Below are 20413 nucleotides of genomic sequence, written 5' to 3'. Positions count from 1 at the left end.
TCGGAATGGATTTCTAATTTTCGACAATAAATTTTTTGAATCTGTACACAAATATTTTGAATCTGAATGTTTTTTCAAAAGTTAAAATGAAAGTCAGAATGGCATTTTCCAATTCTGATAACTAGGAATTTCTGATATAAATTTTTTCAAAGTATGCACCCAACTTATTCGGATACCAAAATGGTTTGATTTCTGATAGTTGTCTACTCAATTATAAAAATGAAAAGTTAATTCTCGTTTGTCAAAAGCCTAGCTCTAGCCTAGATTTTTTAACTCAGTCACGTATATACATTTTACGCAAAATGTTACTGTTTTTGTTCATGTGCTCGTGCGCATTACAAGTTCGATTTTCGCAATTGTACATGTGCACGTTTTATTATGTCGTACAAGAATTGTAAGACCAATCATGCAAGTTGAAATAACATATTTGGATATGCTCTAAATTCACTTAACTTATGGAAAGAGAAATTTGAACTCGAACATTCCAGATTCCTTTGCATAAACAAATATCATAAGACCAACCATGAAAGTCGAAACAACATATTTTCGTAGGCAATATTAACACACTAGAAAACGTATGATAAATATTGAGCGAAGTAGGTTTGATTACTAAATGTGAGTTTATTCATAAATTTTAGTTTTGTTGTTAATTCCAACTTTTACTTGATGATAATTATGAAATAATTACAAACAAAAAAATAACAAAAAAACAATCCACATTTAAAGTCGGTTTTAAGTCATATGAAGTTATTTGAGCTCAAATAAAATTTCTCTTCTTAAAATCTAGGGAGTTTTGTTAAAACACTGAAAATCGTAAGAGGGGTATATATTAAACAACATTAAATTAATTTAATGATTAAAATTTTAATCATTCTTACCTCTCTAACCGAACACCAACATATCTACTATTCTTGCAAACCAAGCTCCAGCTTCTCCCTCACATTTGGCCGGCACCTTGCTCTCCCACAATACAAACCAAAACAACGAAGCAGCCACCTATTGCTAGACCAAAATTGTTGGAGCATGCTTGGTGTTGTTATTGAAAGCAATTCCTGAAAAAATAGAGAAAAAGAAAAGAAAAAAAAAAGGCGTATGAGGCGGCATTGAACCGGGAGCCGAGAACGTCGTCTTTGTCCTCTCCGGGCCATGACCTGTTTTGTACCCCTTTGGATAAACAAAAAATGAAAATAGAAAAACAAAAAAACGTATAGCCAACCTCCTCCTCCCACCTCCTCTTCACACCTCAATTGGAAATTTGGATTTCAATTCAACTTTGTTTAAGTATATATGGTATAATTGTCTCCTTAAATACATTGTTAAATTCAATCTCCAATTACGATTTTGACAGTTCTCCTATTACAATTTTATCCATCATAACACACATGATAATTTGGAGAGATTTTTAAAAATCTATCAGGAACAATGTTTGGTACAACAAAATGTAATAACTCAATTAGTTGGAAACTTAAAAAAAAAAAAAGAATCTACGAATTGCATTATAACATTTGGTGTAATGTGTGTTTGCATATTATGCTAGACCTATTGTATCATAAAGATCAATCAATTCAAGAGCTTTCATTTTTCCTTTTCAATCTCTCTCTTGTTTCTCTCTATATCATCTTCTTTTGAACTAATCTTTTATCTTTTGCAACGTAGTTAACAGTTCCATTAGATAGATTGTGTGTACTGAATTCCATCTTCTAGTTTTAGGTTTGGTATATGATCGGGGGTTTGGTCTTGGAGACTTGTTAGGAGAACTCAACGAGTTCTTCTCACGTCTAGGTAAGTCATTAGCTGGCATTTTGGAGGAAGTGTTCAATGTGCCCATTCCAGAGGAAGTGTTCAGTGTGTCACGAAAACGGCACAGGATACAAAGTGTTATAATTTAAATTGTTAAATTTTTTTTACGTATTCAACACTTAGTGTACTTGACATATTCTCATGACACTGAAAATTTTCTCGACAATTTGATGTTGTCTTGGTTTTTGTCTTTGAGCTCGGAGATTAGTTATTACTATAATGGTAAATCCTATTTATCTGTATTGTCGTACTTTTAGGCATATCGAAAACTGCGACAGAATGAGACCTATAATCCAAATGGTTACTGAGCCTAGCATGGCGATTTCCAGGTGCAAGTTGCGCTCAATAGGTGAAACGATGTTTCATGATCTAATGTTACAATTGTTGGGCTTCGCATAAAATATTGTCCCAGTAGCCGTGTTTTCTTGCAGTGTTTGATATGTCTTTGTTAGGAAAATAGACTATATGAAACATGATTATCATTACATTTACACAAAACAGTAACATTATCCATCAAGGTTGCACTAGGTGTTAGTCAGACGGAGGCTAAGAACAATTACACAAAAACAGTAACATTATCCATCAAGGTTGCACTATTTATACAAAATTGCAATTGTATATGAATATATACATGATCCTCAAAACAGCAAATAATGACTTCATCTCTCAATTATTTACACAAAATTTCAATTGCATATGAATATATATATATGCACATATATATGTGTGCGTGTGTGTTTGTGTGTATATATATATCAATGCATAATACATAACATTACTACAGGTACGCAAATTTAAATTGCCATGATCGATGTCGCTGTTGTGAGATCTCAAACCAATTATTTATTATCGTGAAGAAAAATTAAACAACAAAATAATATGTAATTAATTCAAAATACTATTATAACTAATGACATCTTAACGTTTAATATGCAAGTAAGTCTCTCTTCGCTCGGTATAAATAATGGCGAATGATGATCTCCTTATTTAGGTGTGAATTGGAATTTCTATTGCTTTATCATTTCTCTTTCAAAATTTAAGCTGTGCTTTAATTGGACAATGGGATGCATGCCTACTCGGTACTAAATCACACATATAATTATGTAAATGTGATCTCTATCCTGCCTAATACTTTCGTGGCTTTTTAGCCAAAATGGTCTATGAAATTTGTATAACTTCTCACTTTGGTCCTTGAAATTTGAAATCAATAAAAGTGGTCCATGAGTTTGTCTACCATCAATCATTTTGGTCATTTCATGAAAAAATTTCATTAAATAATGCTAAAATGACAAAAATACCCTTACTTTTTGTCAAATCATTTGGTCATTGTTCATTAAATTGAGGGTATTTTTGTCATTTTGCTCCTTATTTAACACAATTTTTCATGGAATGACCAAAATGATTGCTTGTGGACAAACTCAAAGACCACTTCTATTGATTTCAAATCTTAGGTATCAAAGTGATGAGTTATGCAAATCTCAGTGATCATTTTAGCTAAAAAGCCTACTTTTGTTGGGATCTCATTAATTTAAGTCCATTTTTGTATGTTTGGCTGCTAGAAAAGAGTACAAAGACTACATCTCTCATGTACCTCATTTTATATATGAAATCAGGAATGGTTTTGCTAGAACAGAGTGCAAGGCTCTTTGACGTTTTTGCATTGTACTAAACGCTACTGTATTCTATATTTTAATCCGGTCACATATATACAGTTTGTCTAGAATTTTATTATTTTGTTTCATGTAGCTCGGGACCATCACTAGACCTGGCATTCGTGTCGTGTTTTCCGTGTTCGTGTCGTTTTCGTGTCATACCCGATATCTTAACGGGTCGTGTCGAGTAACACCCGTTAAAATAAACAGGTAAAATGACCCGACCCGATAATATTAACAGGTAATATGACCCGACCCGTTACCCGTTAAGGAAAATATATTTTAAACCAATAAATAATCAAATGAAAGACATAATACTAAATAAGTATATACATTCCATATTATCACATCCAAAACATAAAAACGAAATTTTGTTTTAAGTATATTTTCGCTTACCTAAAGTCTTTAATAGTTTTTTAATTAATGTAGAAGTGTAAAAAAATATAGAAAAAATATATAAACACTCGTAATGACAAACTTTTTTCAACGATCCAACCGTCAAACTTATTTGTACACATTCCAAGATTGCATAGATAAAAAATTGTAAAAAAACAAACATTCAAATATTACGTAACGGAACAAAAGTTATCGACGGTTATAAACGAAAAATCACAATTAAACGGTTATTTTAGCTCCGATTTTGATGATTTTTTTACAGATACACTCCTCGACCCTATAAGAATGTAATGAATAAATTTGATCTTTAATTTAAAGTATTTACACTAGTAGATACCACAAAAACTTATTTTATACTTAATAGAAGTATAATATTAACTTTAAGTGTTTGTTTAATCTATTGTTTTGACGCAATATGCATTCTACGAAACTTTTTTCAACGATCCAACCGTCAAACTTATTTGTACACATTCCGAGATCGCATACATAAAAAATCGTAAAAAACAAACATTCAGACATTACGTAACGGAACAAAAGTTTTCGACGGTTATAAACGAAAAATCACAATTTAACGGTTATTTTAGCTCCGATTTTGATGATTTTTTACAGATACACTCCTCGACCCTATAAGAATGTAATGAATAAATTTGATCTTTAATTTAAAGTATTTACACTAGTAGATACCACAAAAACTTATTTTATACTTAATAGAAGTATAATATTAACACCAAGTGTTTGTTTAATCTACTGTTTTGACGCAATATGCATTCTACAAAACTTTTTTCAAAGATCCAACCGTCAAAATTATTTGTACACATTCCGAGATCGCATACATAAAAAATCGTAAAAAACAAACATTCAGAGATTACGTAACGGAACAAAAGTTTTCGACGGTTATAAACGAAAAATCACAATTTAACGGTTATTTAAGCTCTGATTTTGATCATTTTTTACAGATACACTCCTCGACCTTATAAGAATGTAATGAATAAATTTGATCTTTAATTTAAAGTATTTACACTAGTAGATACCACAAAACTTATTTTATACTTAATAGAAGTATAATATTAACTCTAAGTGTTTGTTTAATCTACTGTTTTGACGCAATATGCATTCTACGAAACTTTTTTCAACGATCCAACCGTCAAACTTATTTGTACACATTCCAAGATTGCATATGTAAAAAATTGTAAAAAAACAAACATTCAAATATTATGTAACGGAACAAAAGTTATCGACGGTTATAAACGAAAAATCACAATTTAACGGTTATTTTAGCTCCGATTTTGATGATTTTTTTACAGATACACTCCTCGACCCTATAAGAATGTAATGAATAAATTTGATCTTTAATTTAAAGTATTTACACTAGTAGATACCACAAAAACTTATTTTATACTTAATAGAAGTATAATATTAACTTTAAGTGTTTGTTTAATCTATTGTTTTGACGCAATATGCATTCTACGAAACGTTTTTCAACGATCCAACCATCAAACTTATTTGTACACATTCCGAGATCGCATACATAAAAAATCGTAAAAAACAAACATTCAGACATTACGTAACGGAACAAAAGTTTTTGACGGTTATAAACGAAAAATCACAATTTAACGGTTATTTTAGCTCCGATTTTGATGATTTTTTACAGATACACTCCTCGACCCTATAAGAATGTAATGAATAAATTTGATCTTTAATTTAAAGTATTTACACTAGTAGATACCACAAAAACTTATTTTATACTTAATAGAAGTATAATATTAACTCTAAGTGTTTGTTTAATCTACTGTTTTGACGCAATATGCATTCTACGAAACTTTTTTCAACGATCCAACCGTCAAACTTATTTGTACACATTCCAAGATTGCATATGTAAAAAATTGTAAAAAAACAAACATTCAAATATTATGTAACGGAACAAAAGTTATCGACGGTTATAAACGAAAAATCACAATTTAACGGTTATTTTAGCTCCGATTTTGATGATTTTTTTACAGATACACTCCTCGACCCTATAAGAATGTAATGAATAAATTTGATCTTTAATTTAAAGTATTTACACTAGTAGATACCACAAAAACTTATTTTATACTTAATAGAAGTATAATATTAACTTTAAGTGTTTGTTTAATCTATTGTTTTGACGCAATATGCATTCTACGAAACGTTTTTCAACGATCCAACCATCAAACTTATTTGTACACATTCCGAGATCGCATACATAAAAAATCGTAAAAAACAAACATTCAGACATTACGTAACGGAACAAAAGTTTTTGACGGTTATAAACGAAAAATCACAATTTAACGGTTATTTTAGCTCCGATTTTGATGATTTTTTACAGATACACTCCTCGACCCTATAAGAATGTAATGAATAAATTTGATCTTTAATTTAAAGTATTTACACTAGTAGATACCACAAAAACTTATTTTATACTTAATAGAAGTATAATATTAACTCTAAGTGTTTGTTTAATCTACTGTTTTGACGCAATATGCATTCTACGAAACTTTTTTCAACGATCCAACCGTCAAACTTATTTGTACACATTCCAAGATTGCATATGTAAAAAATTGTAAAAAAACAAACATTCAAATATTATGTAACGGAACAAAAGTTATCGACGGTTATAAACGAAAAATCACAATTTAACGGTTATTTTAGCTCCGATTTTGATGATTTTTTTACAGATACACTCCTCGACCCTATAAGAATGTAATGAATAAATTTGATCTTTAATTTAAAGTATTTACACTAGTAGATACCACAAAAACTTATTTTATACTTAATAGAAGTATAATATTAACTTTAAGTGTTTGTTTAATCTATTGTTTTGACGCAATATGCATTCTACGAAACTTTTTTCAACGATCCAACCATCAAACTTATTTGTACACATTCCGAGATCGCATACATAAAAAATCGTAAAAAACAAACATTCAGACATTACGTAACGGAACAAAAGTTTTTGACGGTTATAAACGAAAAATCACAATTTAACGGTTATTTTAGCTCCGATTTTGATGATTTTTTACAGATACAGTCCTCGACCCTATAAGAATGTAATGAATAAATTTGATCTTTAATTTAAAGTATTTACACTAGTAGATACCACAAAAACTTATTTTATACTTAATAGAAGTATAATATTAACTCCAAGTGTTTGTTTAATCTACTGTTTTGACGCAATATGCATTCTACGAAACTTTTTTCAACAATCCAACCGTCAAACTTATTTGTACACATTCCAAGATTGCATATGTAAAAAATTGTAAAAAAACAAACATTCAAATATTATGTAACGGAACAAAAGTTATCGACGGTTATAAACGAAAAATCACAATTTAACGGTTATTTTAGCTCCGATTTTGATGATTTTTTTACAGATACACTCCTCGACCCTATAAGAATGTCATGAATAAATTTGATCTTTAATTTAAAGTATTTACACTAGTAGATACCACAAAAACTTATTTTATACTTAATAGAAGTATAATATTAACTCCAAGTGTTTGTTTAATCTACTGTTTTGACGCAATATGCATTCTACGAAACTTTTTTCAACGATCCAACCGTCAAAATTATTTGTACACATTCCGAGATCGCATACATAAAAAATTGTAAAAAACAAACATTCAGAGATTACGTAACGGAACAAAAGTTTTCGACGGTTATAAACGAAAAATCACAATTTAACGGTTATTTAAGCTCTGATTTTGATGATTTTTTACAGATACACTCCTCGACCTTATAAGAATGTAATGAATAAATTTGATCTTTAATTTAAAGTATTTACACTAGTAGATACCACAAAAACTTATTTTATACTTAATAGAAGTATAATATTAACTCTAAGTGTTTGTTTAATCTACTGTTTTGACGCAATATGCATTCTACGAAACTTTTTTCAACGATCCAACCGTCAAACTTATTTGTACACATTCCAAGATTGCATATGTAAAAAACTGTAAAAAAACAAACATTCAAATATTATGTAACGGAACAAAAGTTATCGACGGTTATAAACGAAAAATCACAATTTAACGGTTATTTTAGCTCCGATTTTGATGATTTTTTTACAGATACACTCCTCGATCCTATAAGAATGTAATGAATAAATTTGATCTTTAATTTAAAGTATTTACACTAGTAGATACCACAAAAACTTATTTTATACTTAATAGAAGTATAATATTAACTTTAAGTGTTTGTTTAATCTATTGTTTTGACGCAATATGCATTCTACGAAACTTTTTTCAACGATCCAACCATCAAACTTATTTGTACACATTCCGAGATCGCATACATAAAAAATCGTAAAAAACAAACATTCAGACATTACGTAACCGAACAAAAGTTTTTGACGGTTATAAACGAAAAATCACAATTTAACGGTTATTTTAGCTCTGATTTTGATGATTTTTTACAGATACACTCCTCGACCCTATAAGAATGTAATGAATAAATTTTATCTTTAATTTAAAGTATTTACACTAGTAGATACCACAAAAACTTATTTTATACTTAATAGAAGTATAATATTAACTCTAAGTGTTTGTTTAATCTACTATTTTGACGCAATATGCATTCTACGAAACTTTTTTAACGATCCAACCGTCAAACTTATTTGTACACATTCCGAGATTGCATACATAAAAAATCGTAAAAAATAAACATTCAGACATTACGTAACGGAACAAAAGTTTTCGACGGTTATAAACGAAAAATCACAATTTAACGGTTATTTAAGCTCCGATTTTGATGATTTTTTACAGATACACTCCTCGACCCTATAAGAATGTAATGAATAAATTTGATCTTTAATTTAAAGTATTTACACTAGTAGATACCACAAAAACTTATTTTATACTTAATAGAAGTATAATATTAACTCTAAGTGTTTGTTTAATCTACTGTTTTGACGCAATTTGCATTCTACGAAACTTTTCAACGATCCAACCGTCAAACTTATTTGTACACATTCCGAGATCGCATACATAAAAAATCGTAAAAAACAAACATTCAGACATTACGTAACGGAACAAAAGTTTTCGACGGTTATAAACAAAAAATCACAATTTAACGGTTATTTAAGCTCCGATTTTGATGATTTTTTAGAGATACACTCCTCGACCTTATAAGAATGTAATGAATAAATTTGATCTTTAATTTAAAGTATTTACACTAGTAGATACCACAAAAACTTATTTTATACTTAATAGAAGTATAATATTAACTCTAAGTGTTTGTTTAATCTACTGTTTTGACGCAATATGCATTCTACGAAACTTTTTTCAACGATCCAACTGTCAAACTTATTTGTACACATTCCAAGATTGCATATGTAAAAAATTGTAAAAAAACAAACATTTAAATATTTTGTAACGGAACAAAAGTTATTGACGGTTATAAACGAAAAATCACAATTTAACGGTTATTTTAGCTCCGATTTTGATGATTTTTTTACAGATACACTCCTTGACCCTATAAGAATGTAATGAATAAATTTGATCTTTAATTTAAAGTATTTACACTAGTAGATACCACAAAAACTTATTTTATACTTAATAGAAGTATAATATTAACTTTAAGTGTTTGTTTAATCTATTGTTTTGACGCAATATGCATTTTACGAAACTTTTTTCAACGATCCAACCATCAAAATTATTTGTACACATTCCGAGATCGCATACATAAAAAATCGTAAAAAACAAACATTCAGACATTACGTAATGGAACAAAAGTTTTCGACGGTTATAAACAAAAAATCACAATTTAACGGTTATTTTAGCTCCGATTTTGATGATTTTTTACAGATACACTCCTCGACCCTATAAGAATGTAATGAATAAATTTGATCTTTAATTTAAAGTATTTACACTAGTAGATACCACAAAAACTTATTTTATACTTAATAGAAGTATAATATTAACTCTAAGTGTTTGTTTAATCTACTGTTTTGACGCAATATGCATTCTACGAAACTTTGTTCAACGATCCGACCGTCAAACTTATTTGTACACATTCCGAGATCGCATACATAAAAAATCGTAAAAAACAAACATTCAGACATTACGTAACGGAACAAAAGTTTTCGACGGTTATAAACGAAAAATCACAATTTAACGGTTATTTTAGCTCCGATTTTGATGATTTTTTACAGATACACTCCTCGACCCTATAAGAATGTAATGAATAAATTTGATCTTTAATTTAAAGTATTTACTTTTTTTATATATGAGTGATTGTATATATATTTTTTTACATTTTTTACACTTCTACAATAATTATTATTAATTTTATTAATTTTGCCCTCAAATAAAAAACATTATTCATGAGGGTTTGAAGGATTTTAAAAATCTAAACGATAATATAAGTGTAACAATTATCTATTCGTGAAGGAATAATGATAAATCACGAGTGTTTATATATTCTTTCACATTTTCCATACTTGTATGTATGTCTTCTTAGTTCTTGCATATACAAATACTATACTAGTATATTTTAATTTTGGACAAGAATATGTTATGTAAAATTTATCCTAGTAATGATAATAAGGAACTCTCATAATAAAAATAAATAATGACTAACCCTTTTTTTTATTTTTTTATAATTTACATAGAACAATAATACAAAACTATATATTTAATATATAATATATTGTATATATTAATATGACTATTGTATTTTATAATAAATCTTTTAGTAATTAAATTTTAAAATTATTAAAATAATTTTTTCTTAACGGGTCGAAACAGGTTACCCACGTGTTACCCGCGTGTATACCTGTTAAGAACCCGTTATTAACGGGTTCTTAACGGGTCATCCGATAGTGACCCGATAAGTTATCGTGTTAACCCAAAACCCGTTATTTTCGTGTCGTTTTCGTGTCGTGTCACCGTGTCGTGTCAAAAACTGCCAGGTCTAACCATCACAATTCGACTTCCACGATTGTACATATACACTTTTTATTTATACCGCACAAGGATTATAAGATCAACCATGCAAATTAATATAATATCTAGATGCTCTAAATTTTTCTAGCTTATAAAAGAGATTGTATTAAATACATATATTCACATTAGTTATATATGTATTAAGTGCATATAAGTATGAGAAGTAAACGATTTTCATAAGAATAAGAATAAAAAAGCAAATATTTCCAACTAAAAAAGGAAACAAAACAAAATTTAATTAAACTAGCCTATCAAAGATTGGGTACGAACCATAAAGATGTGCTATACAACTGCGACCAAGAACGACTTTTGGGGCAACTAAAATGCCTAATACTCTTATTTGTGAAGGAAAATATTCCATAGTTACATCCGGTTGAGTCATAACACGAGTAATCAAAGTCAAAATAAATATTGTTTTTTTTCTACCTTTTGACCATAGAGTACAATATACGGCGGAATGGTGGTTGCTCACAAATAATACCCGACCACCAAGTTCAACAACCTGCATCCATTGTGGACCAGCATCAATATCACACTCCAGTTTGAACACTCGAAATCCTTTAGTCTTAGGTGGCTCAGTGTAACTAAGGGCTGATTTGGTATTGTTGTGCTTTGACAAAAAGCTGCTGTGAGAATAAGCGGCTGTGAAATAAATCAGCCGAGTGTTTGGTAAATTTTTTTGTAAAAGTGCTTTTGGAAAAAAAAAAAAAAGCAGTCTGATAGTGGGTATTTTCATTAAAGGAGCACTGTAACTCTGTGTGCTTTGAAAAAAAAAACTAGTTTTCCAAAGCTGTAAATAGCTGCTTCAGCTTTTTTCTTTGATTTCAGCTTATTCTCACAGCAGCTTCCAAAATAAGCCTTTTTTTTAGTTTACCAAACACCTAAAACCCTTACAGCTTTTTTTCATGAGTGTTTTTTTTTTTAAGCACCTCACTCCCAAACCACTCCTAAAGGTCTTTCCAAGCATGACCTTATGCCAAGGATCGGCTATTAAACATGTTTCTTGTTTAGGCTTGTAGTTTGGATTGAGGAGCCTCCAAATGTTATTCTGGACCTTCTCATTCAACAAACAATATAATTTTAGGAAAACTAATGAAAATGACTTGAAAACTTTGAGTTTTAACGATAAGGACAAAATAAAGGGTAAAATAAATAGTATCAAGTTTGACTTTTTAGTATAAAAATGTGAATTCTCGTTAAAATAAACAGTACTATGATCTTTTCGTTATAACTCTTTATAATTTTTCAAGTTAATGATGTCGACTTTTCCTTCCAAAAAATAAAAAAGCAACTCCATAGATGCAAAATCTTTTGGCAGGTGAACGAAATCACGGCCATTGTAATGCTCCACTCTTGATCCATCATAGTCAACGAATTTGTATCAATTAGACGTGTCCACCCATCAGCCACAGACCAAAGCAACGAGGTCATAGTCTGAGGAGATAAGCTGCCTACATCGTACCAAAATCTTAGGACAAAAGCTGATATTGTCCAGTCTTAGTCTTAGCTAGGGGGTGTCTACCCCTACCCCCAAACAACAAAAACAAACAAATTTTAGAGAAAACCTCTCGGTACTGTATATTTTAACGAAAAATTACATTTTTACACTAAAATATCAATTATGATATTATTTATTTTACCTTTTATTTTGTCTTTATGATTAAAACTCAAAGTTTTCAAACATTTCATTAGTTTTCTTAAAAAACAAAGCTCCAAAAAAAGGGTTTAGGACATCTATAGCCTGCAGCATGGCATATCAGAGGGATAAGGATTGTCTGCCTTCCACTTCTGATGCCCTCCCCGTGCTCTTCTGTTTTGTGTGGTCATGGTTAAGCCACGTCAACATTTTATATTTTTTTTTTATATATATAATAAGACAAAAATGAATAGTAATATAAAATGTTGACGTGGCTTAACCGTGATTACACAAACAGGAGGGCACTGGAAATGGAGGGCAGACAATCCTTGTCCATATCAGAGCCAGACACGCAGTCTGCGCCTGAGCCTATAAAACAAAGACAAGTCCGGCTTCTAAGCAGTCGGTGATCTGCCATCAACAATTGTTGTACAAGCGTGACATTTGCTGAGTCCAAGTTTTATGGAGTAGGAACTCCCCTCCTAATCTCTCCCCCCTTCCATCACCTCTTATTTAAACGGTTGCAATTACGCCATGTTTATATCTTGTTTTGAAAATTTTATATAGAAAATAAGGCAAAAAGAAGAGTGAGAGGAGGGGATGTAATGGGATGGTAATAGGAAGGGAGAAAATCCTACACCCATTGGCAGGGTCACTGGGACCCACCTCCTCCTTACTCCTCAATTGGAAATCTGGAATTCAATTAACCCTATTCAAGTAGATATCGTATTATTGTCTCCTTGAAAACATTGTTAAATTCCATTTGCTATTACGATTTTATCCATCATAACACACGTGCTAACATGGAGAGATTTTTTAAAATATAACGAGAACAATGTTTGTACATTACTCTAGCTACCTTAAGCCACACCATAGTTCATAAAAAAAATAACATACAACCTAAATCAATCACTTGGGTTCCAAACCCGCATGTTGCATCTAATCCTAACATTTTATTTTCTCAAGTACTGTAGTGTGTAAAAGCTTTGACACAACCCACGTTGAGGCCCCATCAACTTTTACAAGATCCAGCCCAAGTCAAGAGGCCTAGTGGACCGAGTCATATAGCTGACTAAACCTCTGGTTACCCACTGAGTTGAAGTGCTGATGTGTCCAATTTTTTTTTTGTTGAGAAACTGGATAAATTCATAAACAGGGCCGGAGCTAAAACACAAGGAAGCCTACCAGGAGGCAACAACCAGAGGAGAAAAATAGAAAGCAGTGAAGATGGGAGTACAGACTAAAGACACAGCACCAAGTGCCAAGCGTCACCCCTTTCACTACCAAAATACAATTATGGGGGACAAGGGAGACCATCCTTGTTCAAAATATGAACCAACGACGATGGGGGACGGCTAATCCAAGTAGACCCGCACATCTCCGTGTTACTTCTCGACGCCAAGCGGTTCGCCGCCAGATTGACCGATCTCGGAACCTAAGACCAGCGGCATGATTGGAAGATATCCTTAAGCCTTAAGATTTTAGTCAACGTAGGATAAGCCTCCTAGCGGCCAGAGGACATATCATAACCTTTAAGATTTTTTCCACTGCCTATCAATTTCATAAAATGCACTAGAAATACAGCATTTATTCCTAGGGCAAAATCCAGAAAACTTAGGGCTATGTCTAATAAATAAGACAAAGGAAATCAGGTGGTAGGAACAACATACTATGTAAAAATGCAAATTATGCATTCGGGATCTATAATCTTCGTTACATAAATCTAGAGGACATAAAAATATCTCTATTGCTTTCCCTGATGCATCATATTCCTAAGAACCTGACTATCTTTAGGGTGATTTTTGTCCTAAATTGACAATTGATCGCCACCATATCATCTCACAAATGGAATTAGAAAAATAAACGGTGCTATAAAGATGCATTGAAAGACATGGAAGCATACTGTGATGAATTTGATTTCGGTTCAGCAACAGCTCCCGCTTCTAAGTCGATGTTAGGTTCCTGCATGAAGAAATGTAGGATTTGAGTTCACAACAGGTACACATCCAAATAAAACCTAGCAACAACAAAACGGATAATTTGTTTGAGGTCACGAAATATTTTGTGTTACGATCAGAGATACCGTGAACAGGTGATACAATCCGTAAATAACAGTGTTCATGGGGATTTGAGTTGCACAAGAGGAAGAAGGAAAACGGCTTTTGGGTAAGATAATGGGCTTTGAATTCCAACATTTAATGCCTATTTCACCAGGCCCAACCCAAAATTACAGGATATGGATCAAACATGCTGAAAAACTGATTGCAATTTGCATTCATGCATCTTTGGGAGAAGAACTCGCATACAACTAACATGCTAAAGTGATGATGTTTTAAACTAATCATGAAATGTTATGTCAGTAAATTAAAGCACATGACGATGCATAAGGGATTGGGACACCGCCACTATGTAGTCCCATTTCTCTGAAGTTTTATGTTTTCATGAGTTTAATCTAATACTCCGAATGAGCAAAATGCTAAATCATACGTATAATAGTTATGATTTTATACATGCACCCGCAAATTATGGGCTGAAAATTTGCCACAAGACAAGACCGTAAATGATTGAGGTTGAACTGGGAGACACGATATGTTGAATTGTTGTTTTATTAATAACTGCATCCCCAAATGATTGAGGTTGAGGTCACGAAATATTTTGTGTTGCGATCAGAGATACCGTGAATAGGTGATACAATCCGTAAATAACAGTGTTTATATTTAAGACAGGTTTCCAGTCTTCCCGAAGAATGTTAAGTCAAGTGTTTCCTTCTAAGTCGATGTTGAGATGGTAGATCTGCACATATGGTATGCATTATACAACACCAGATATATATTATGGTTTGGATCGTAACCAATATACACGAAAGTTAAGTTCTGATATAACTAAGGTTTCGTTACCTTGGTTTTGCACTTGACCTTCGGAGGCTCATGAGGGTAGACTGCGGGAACTTTAAACGTGAAGACAAACCCACCACCCCTGCGACAAGAGGTACAAAATGTCGGTGTCAGCAAGATGACATCGAAGTTGCAAAATCCAAACAACGTATAGAGAGCCAAATGAAGCTTCAGATCAAAGGTTACTTACATATAATATCCCCGATAAGGTGTAATGGTAATCTCAAAGTCCATCAAATCATCCTTTCCATTGGGGAATGAAATCTTGCATTCTTCTGGCATGTTCAACTCACTTATATCTACAAGACAACAGCATAATACAATTGAAGGACGACAACAACAACAACAACAACAACAAAGCCTTTTCTCACTAAATAGGATCGGCAATATGAATCCTAAAACGTCATTGCGTTGATTTCTGTGTCATAATACAATTGAAGGACTGGTTGAAGGAATTAAAATAAACACAGAAACCTTGCCTTTACGTACGTTGGAGTTAAACGTGTATTTAGGAACTTAATATGCATGTAAGCGTATAACTTTGTACCACATTGCAACAAATCATAACATATATACATCCTAAAATCATATTTACCTCTATGAAGACGCAATTCTCCTGCACTTTGCTTCTTTACGAGACCATTCTCTTTTGCGTTTTCAGCTGTTTCCTTTTGCTTTTCTTTCACTTTAAACAATCTGATCATGGTTTCTGTAATTAAAAGAAAAGCACAAATTTAAAACGGGTAATAAGATGAACCATACATGTCTGTTGTAAGTGTTAACAATTTGTGAACAAAAACATCGAAGAAAACCTGCTCGACGAAATGCCGTAGAAAAGCAAAAGGAAAGGAAATGGAATGGGAAAGCAAAGATAGGAGAGGCACAATGAAGACGGCCAAGGAATGAAACGGATTCATAATCTTCCTTTCTTCTCTATTCTTGTCTTCCTGCTACTGGTTCGTGCGGCCATAGGCTTCTCTTTCCAAAAATACAAATCATATCAACATGCAGTCGACTGTATTTGGAAAAAAAAAATAAAAAATGTATTCGAAAACTAAAAATACAAATCATATCAACGACATGTCGTCGGCTGTATTTGAAAAAAAAAATTCCAAAGTACAAATCATATCAATGACATGCCGTCAGTTGTATTTGAAAAAATAAAAATAAAAATGTGTTCAAAAATTAAAAATACAAATCATATCAACAACATATCCTCGACTGTATTTGAAAAAAAAATAAAAATGTATTCGAAAACTAAAAATACAAATTATATCAACGACATAACATTCTAACTTCCGTTTACGGAGGTATTTTTCTGCTTTTTATCCTATATGCTTGTATTATTTACTTAGGACAACCTGCGGAGGAGGAGAATGACGCTCAAGGACAACCTCCGGAGGGGGAATGACGCTCAGCTGAGCAGCATTCCCCCTCCGGAGGTTGTCATCCTCCGCAGGTTGTCCTAAGTAAACAATACAAGTATATAGAATAAAAAGCAGGAAAATACCTCCGTAAACGAAAGGTAGAATGTTAGCCAACTCGGGATGTTCCATTTCAGAAAGGTGGAAGAGAGAAGAGGGAGAAAGAAGAAGGAGAAAGAGCGAGTTTACAGAGAAGAGGGAGGGGGGAAGGAGATAGAGGGAGCGAGTTTACAGAGACGAGGGACAGAGGAATGAGATAGAGGGAGTGAGTAAGAGAGAAGGGAGGGAGGGAGTGAGTAAGTGACTATAGCTGTAAATATAGGATTTCAAACGCAGCAGCTGGTAGGAATGAGTACTAAAAATTCCTATGGACAAATGAAAAAGGAAAACAGAAAATCAAAAAACATGTAGCCATTGTGACCGCAACTGTATACTGGTGCAAAACCTCCTTAACCTAAAACTTAATCCCACCAACCATTATCCCTCTCAGTCCACTGATATCCAGAATACCATTATGCCCTTTCATTCCTTTTGCAATTAACTTTATACATTTTATCGATACTATTACTGTTTTTGTCCATGTAGTCATGCAAGTATGTAAAGAAGCTAAATTTTTAAACCCGGTCACTTATATACATTTTACGCAAAATGTTACTGTTTTTTTTCATGTATCGTACAAGAATTATAAGATCGGTCATGCAAGTTGAAATAACATATTTGGATATGTTCTAAATTCACTTAACTTATGGAAAGAGAAATTTGAACTCGAATGTTCAAGATTTCTTTGCATAAGCAAATATCATAAGATCGACCGTGCAAGTCGAAACAACATATTTTACAAGTATGATTAATATAAAAATCAATGAACAAACTATATCTAAAACTAAAATACAGAGTTGACAACACATTTTATAATTTAATAGAAAACTATCAGAAATCAAAACATGTTGGTATCGACATAAGTTAGGTGCACACTTTGAAAAAAAGATTATATCGAAAATTATAATCTTTATATTTTCAATTTTAACTTTGATCTTTATATTACGACCATGGGATTTTTATCAAACGGATAAGAACAGAAGCTCAGGTAAGTGTCCGAGGAAGATAATTAGGACTCGAACATTCCAGACTCATTTACATAAACAAATATCGTAAGACCGACCATACAAGTCGAAACAACATATTTTCGCAGGCAATATTAACACCAACATATCTACTATTCTTGCAAACCAAACACCAGCTTCTCCCTCACATTTGCCCGGCACCTTGCTCTCTCAAAATACAAACCAAAACAGCGAAGCAGCCACCTATTGCTAGACCAAAATTGTTGGAGCAGGCTTGGTGTTGTTATTGAAAACAATTCCCAAAAAAAAAAAGCCGTATGAGGCGGCATTGAATCGGAACCCGAGATCGTCGTGTTTGTCATCTCCGGGCCATGACCTGTTTTGTACCCCTTTGGACAAACAGAAAATGAAAATAGAAAAACAAAAAACAAGTGGCCAACCTCCTCCTCACACCTCAGTTGGAAATTGGGATTTCAATTCAACTTTTTTTAAGTATATATGGTATTATTGTCTCGTAAAAAACATTGTTAAATTCAATCTCCGATTACGATTTTGACTGTTCTCCTATTACAATTTTATCCATCATAACACACATGATAACTTGTAGAGATTTTTGAAAATCTATCAGGAACAATGTTTGGTATAACAAAATGTAATAAAAGAAAACAAATGAAACAAGTTTGAAAATTTTGAGTTTTAATATAAAAATAAAACAAAGGGTACAATGAATAGTAACATGATTGACTTTTTAGTGTAAAAATGTGATTTTTCGTTAAAGTGAACAATACTGTAAGCTTTTCGTTAAAGTTCCCATGTAATAACTTAATTAGTTGAAAAGTTAAAATAAAAATCTACAAATTGCATTAGAATATTTGGTGTAATGTGTGTTTGTGTATTATGCTAGACCTATTGTATCAGAGACATCAATCAATTCAAGAGCCTTCAATCTCTCTCTATATCATCTTCTTTTGAACTAATCTTTCATTTTTTGCAATGTAGCTAACAGTTCCACAAGATAGATCGTGAGTACTGAATTCCATCTTCTAGTTTTATCCTTTTAGGTTTGGTCTGTGACCGAGAGCTTGGTCTTGGAGACTTGTTAGGAGAACTCAACAAATTCTTCTCACATCTAGGTAAGACATTGGTTGGCATTTTGGCATTTTGGAGGAAGTGTTCGGTGTGCCCATTTCAAAGGAAGTGTTCAGTGTCAGGAAAATGACATGGTATACCAAGTGTTATAAGACAAATATTTGAATATTTTTTTAAGTATTCAACACTTGGTGTACCTGACATATTATCGGCACATTAAAAAATTTCTCAACAATTTGATGTTGTCTTGGTTTTTGCTCGGAGATTAGTTATTACTATAATGGTAAATCTTATTTATCTGTATTTTCGTTTTTTAAGGCTTATCGAAAATTGCGACACAAGGAGACTTATAATCCATAGCGTTACTGAGCCTAGCATGGAGATTTCCAAGTGCAAGTTATGCTCAATAGGGTGGAACGATGTTCATGATCTAATGTGACAATTCTTAGGCTTCGCATAAAACATTATCCCAGTAGCCGTTTTTTCATGCAGTGTTTGATATGTCTTTGTTAGGAAAATGGACTATATGAAACGGGATTATCATTATATTGACGTCTTGCTACAATAATAAAAAGTTATTGAATCAAGACTCCACACGACATTAAATCTATTTTATATAATTTGATCCCAATGTAGTTATGTTCCGTTCATGAATGATTAAATGTAGTAATTATATTAAATATGCATGTTCACATGATTTATATATGTATTAAGTGCATATAAGTATGACTGTATGAGAAGTAAACAACTTTTATAAAAAAAAAATAAAAAAGCAAATCTTTCCAACTAAAAAAGGGAAACAAAACAAAATTTAATTAAACTAACCTATCAAAGATTAGGTACGAACCATACAGGTGCAGTATGCAACTGGGATCAAGAACGACTCTTGGGGCAACTAAAATGCCTAATTCTCTTATTTGTGAAGGAAAATACTCCAAAATCACATCCGGTTGAGTCATAAATCAGGTAATCAAAGGTAAAATAAATATTGTTTCTCTCAACCTTCTGGCCATAGGATACTATATAACGGCGGAATGGTGATTAAAATGGAACTGGATCCTCTGAGGCAAACCCTAGGGATCATGCTGAGAGACAAACATGGGTCATTCAATTTCAATTCAACGGTTACAATTATTATAACTTTAAAAGGAACTCCCTGTTTGTAGTGTTTGTCGCTCAGCAAGATCCCGAGGGTTTGCCTCGGAGAGAATCCAGGTCCGACTAAAATTACCTTTTTATCTTTTTGTAGTATCTTTCACTACGGCTTTATTTGTTTTTTTTTTCATTATTATTTTTTTTTGAATTTTATTTTAATTTTTCTTATGAAAAATCATAAACAACTCCATAAATGCAGAATCCTTTGCTAGGTGAACGAAATCACAGCTATTGTAATGCTCTACTATTGATCCATCATAATCAATTAATTTGTACCGATTGGATGTCTCCACCCATCAGCCACAGACCTGAGGTCATAGTCTGAGGAGATAAGCTGCCTA

At 32.1% G+C, this 20413-nt stretch overlaps 1 protein-coding gene across 8 annotated transcripts in view; it reads right to left on the bottom strand.

Annotated features, from left to right (window-relative positions):
- The window catches only part of LOC126612388 (NEDD8-conjugating enzyme Ubc12-like), a 118435-nt gene extending 102294 nt beyond the window's left edge, over positions 1-16141 (bottom strand). For 6 of the 8 annotated variants that reach the window (XR_007619032.1, XM_050280796.1, XM_050280798.1 and 3 more), the window contains exons 1-4: positions 15936-16141; positions 15531-15639; positions 15344-15422; positions 14350-14408 (exon numbers count right to left, since the gene is read on the bottom strand). Coding sequence is in view for 7 of the 8 variants with exons in the window: in XM_050280796.1 (XP_050136753.1) it covers positions 14350-14408; positions 15344-15422; positions 15531-15639; positions 15936-16044 (356 nt within the window). In the remaining variant the exon portion in view is untranslated. Of the gene's footprint in view, positions 1-13934; positions 13977-14349; positions 14409-15141; positions 15240-15343; positions 15423-15530; positions 15640-15935 lie in introns of those variants that run through there. The other 2 variants (XM_050280799.1, XM_050280803.1) reach the window with 2 other exon arrangements.
- Between the last annotated feature and the right edge of the window lie 4272 nt (positions 16142-20413).

Source organism: Malus sylvestris, chromosome 17 (genome assembly GCF_916048215.2).
Source record: "Malus sylvestris chromosome 17, drMalSylv7.2, whole genome shotgun sequence".
Lineage (NCBI taxonomy): Eukaryota > Viridiplantae > Streptophyta > Magnoliopsida > Rosales > Rosaceae > Malus > Malus sylvestris.
The sequence above is the reverse complement of the archived record's forward strand: the minus strand, read 5'-3'. Positions and strand labels throughout refer to the sequence as shown.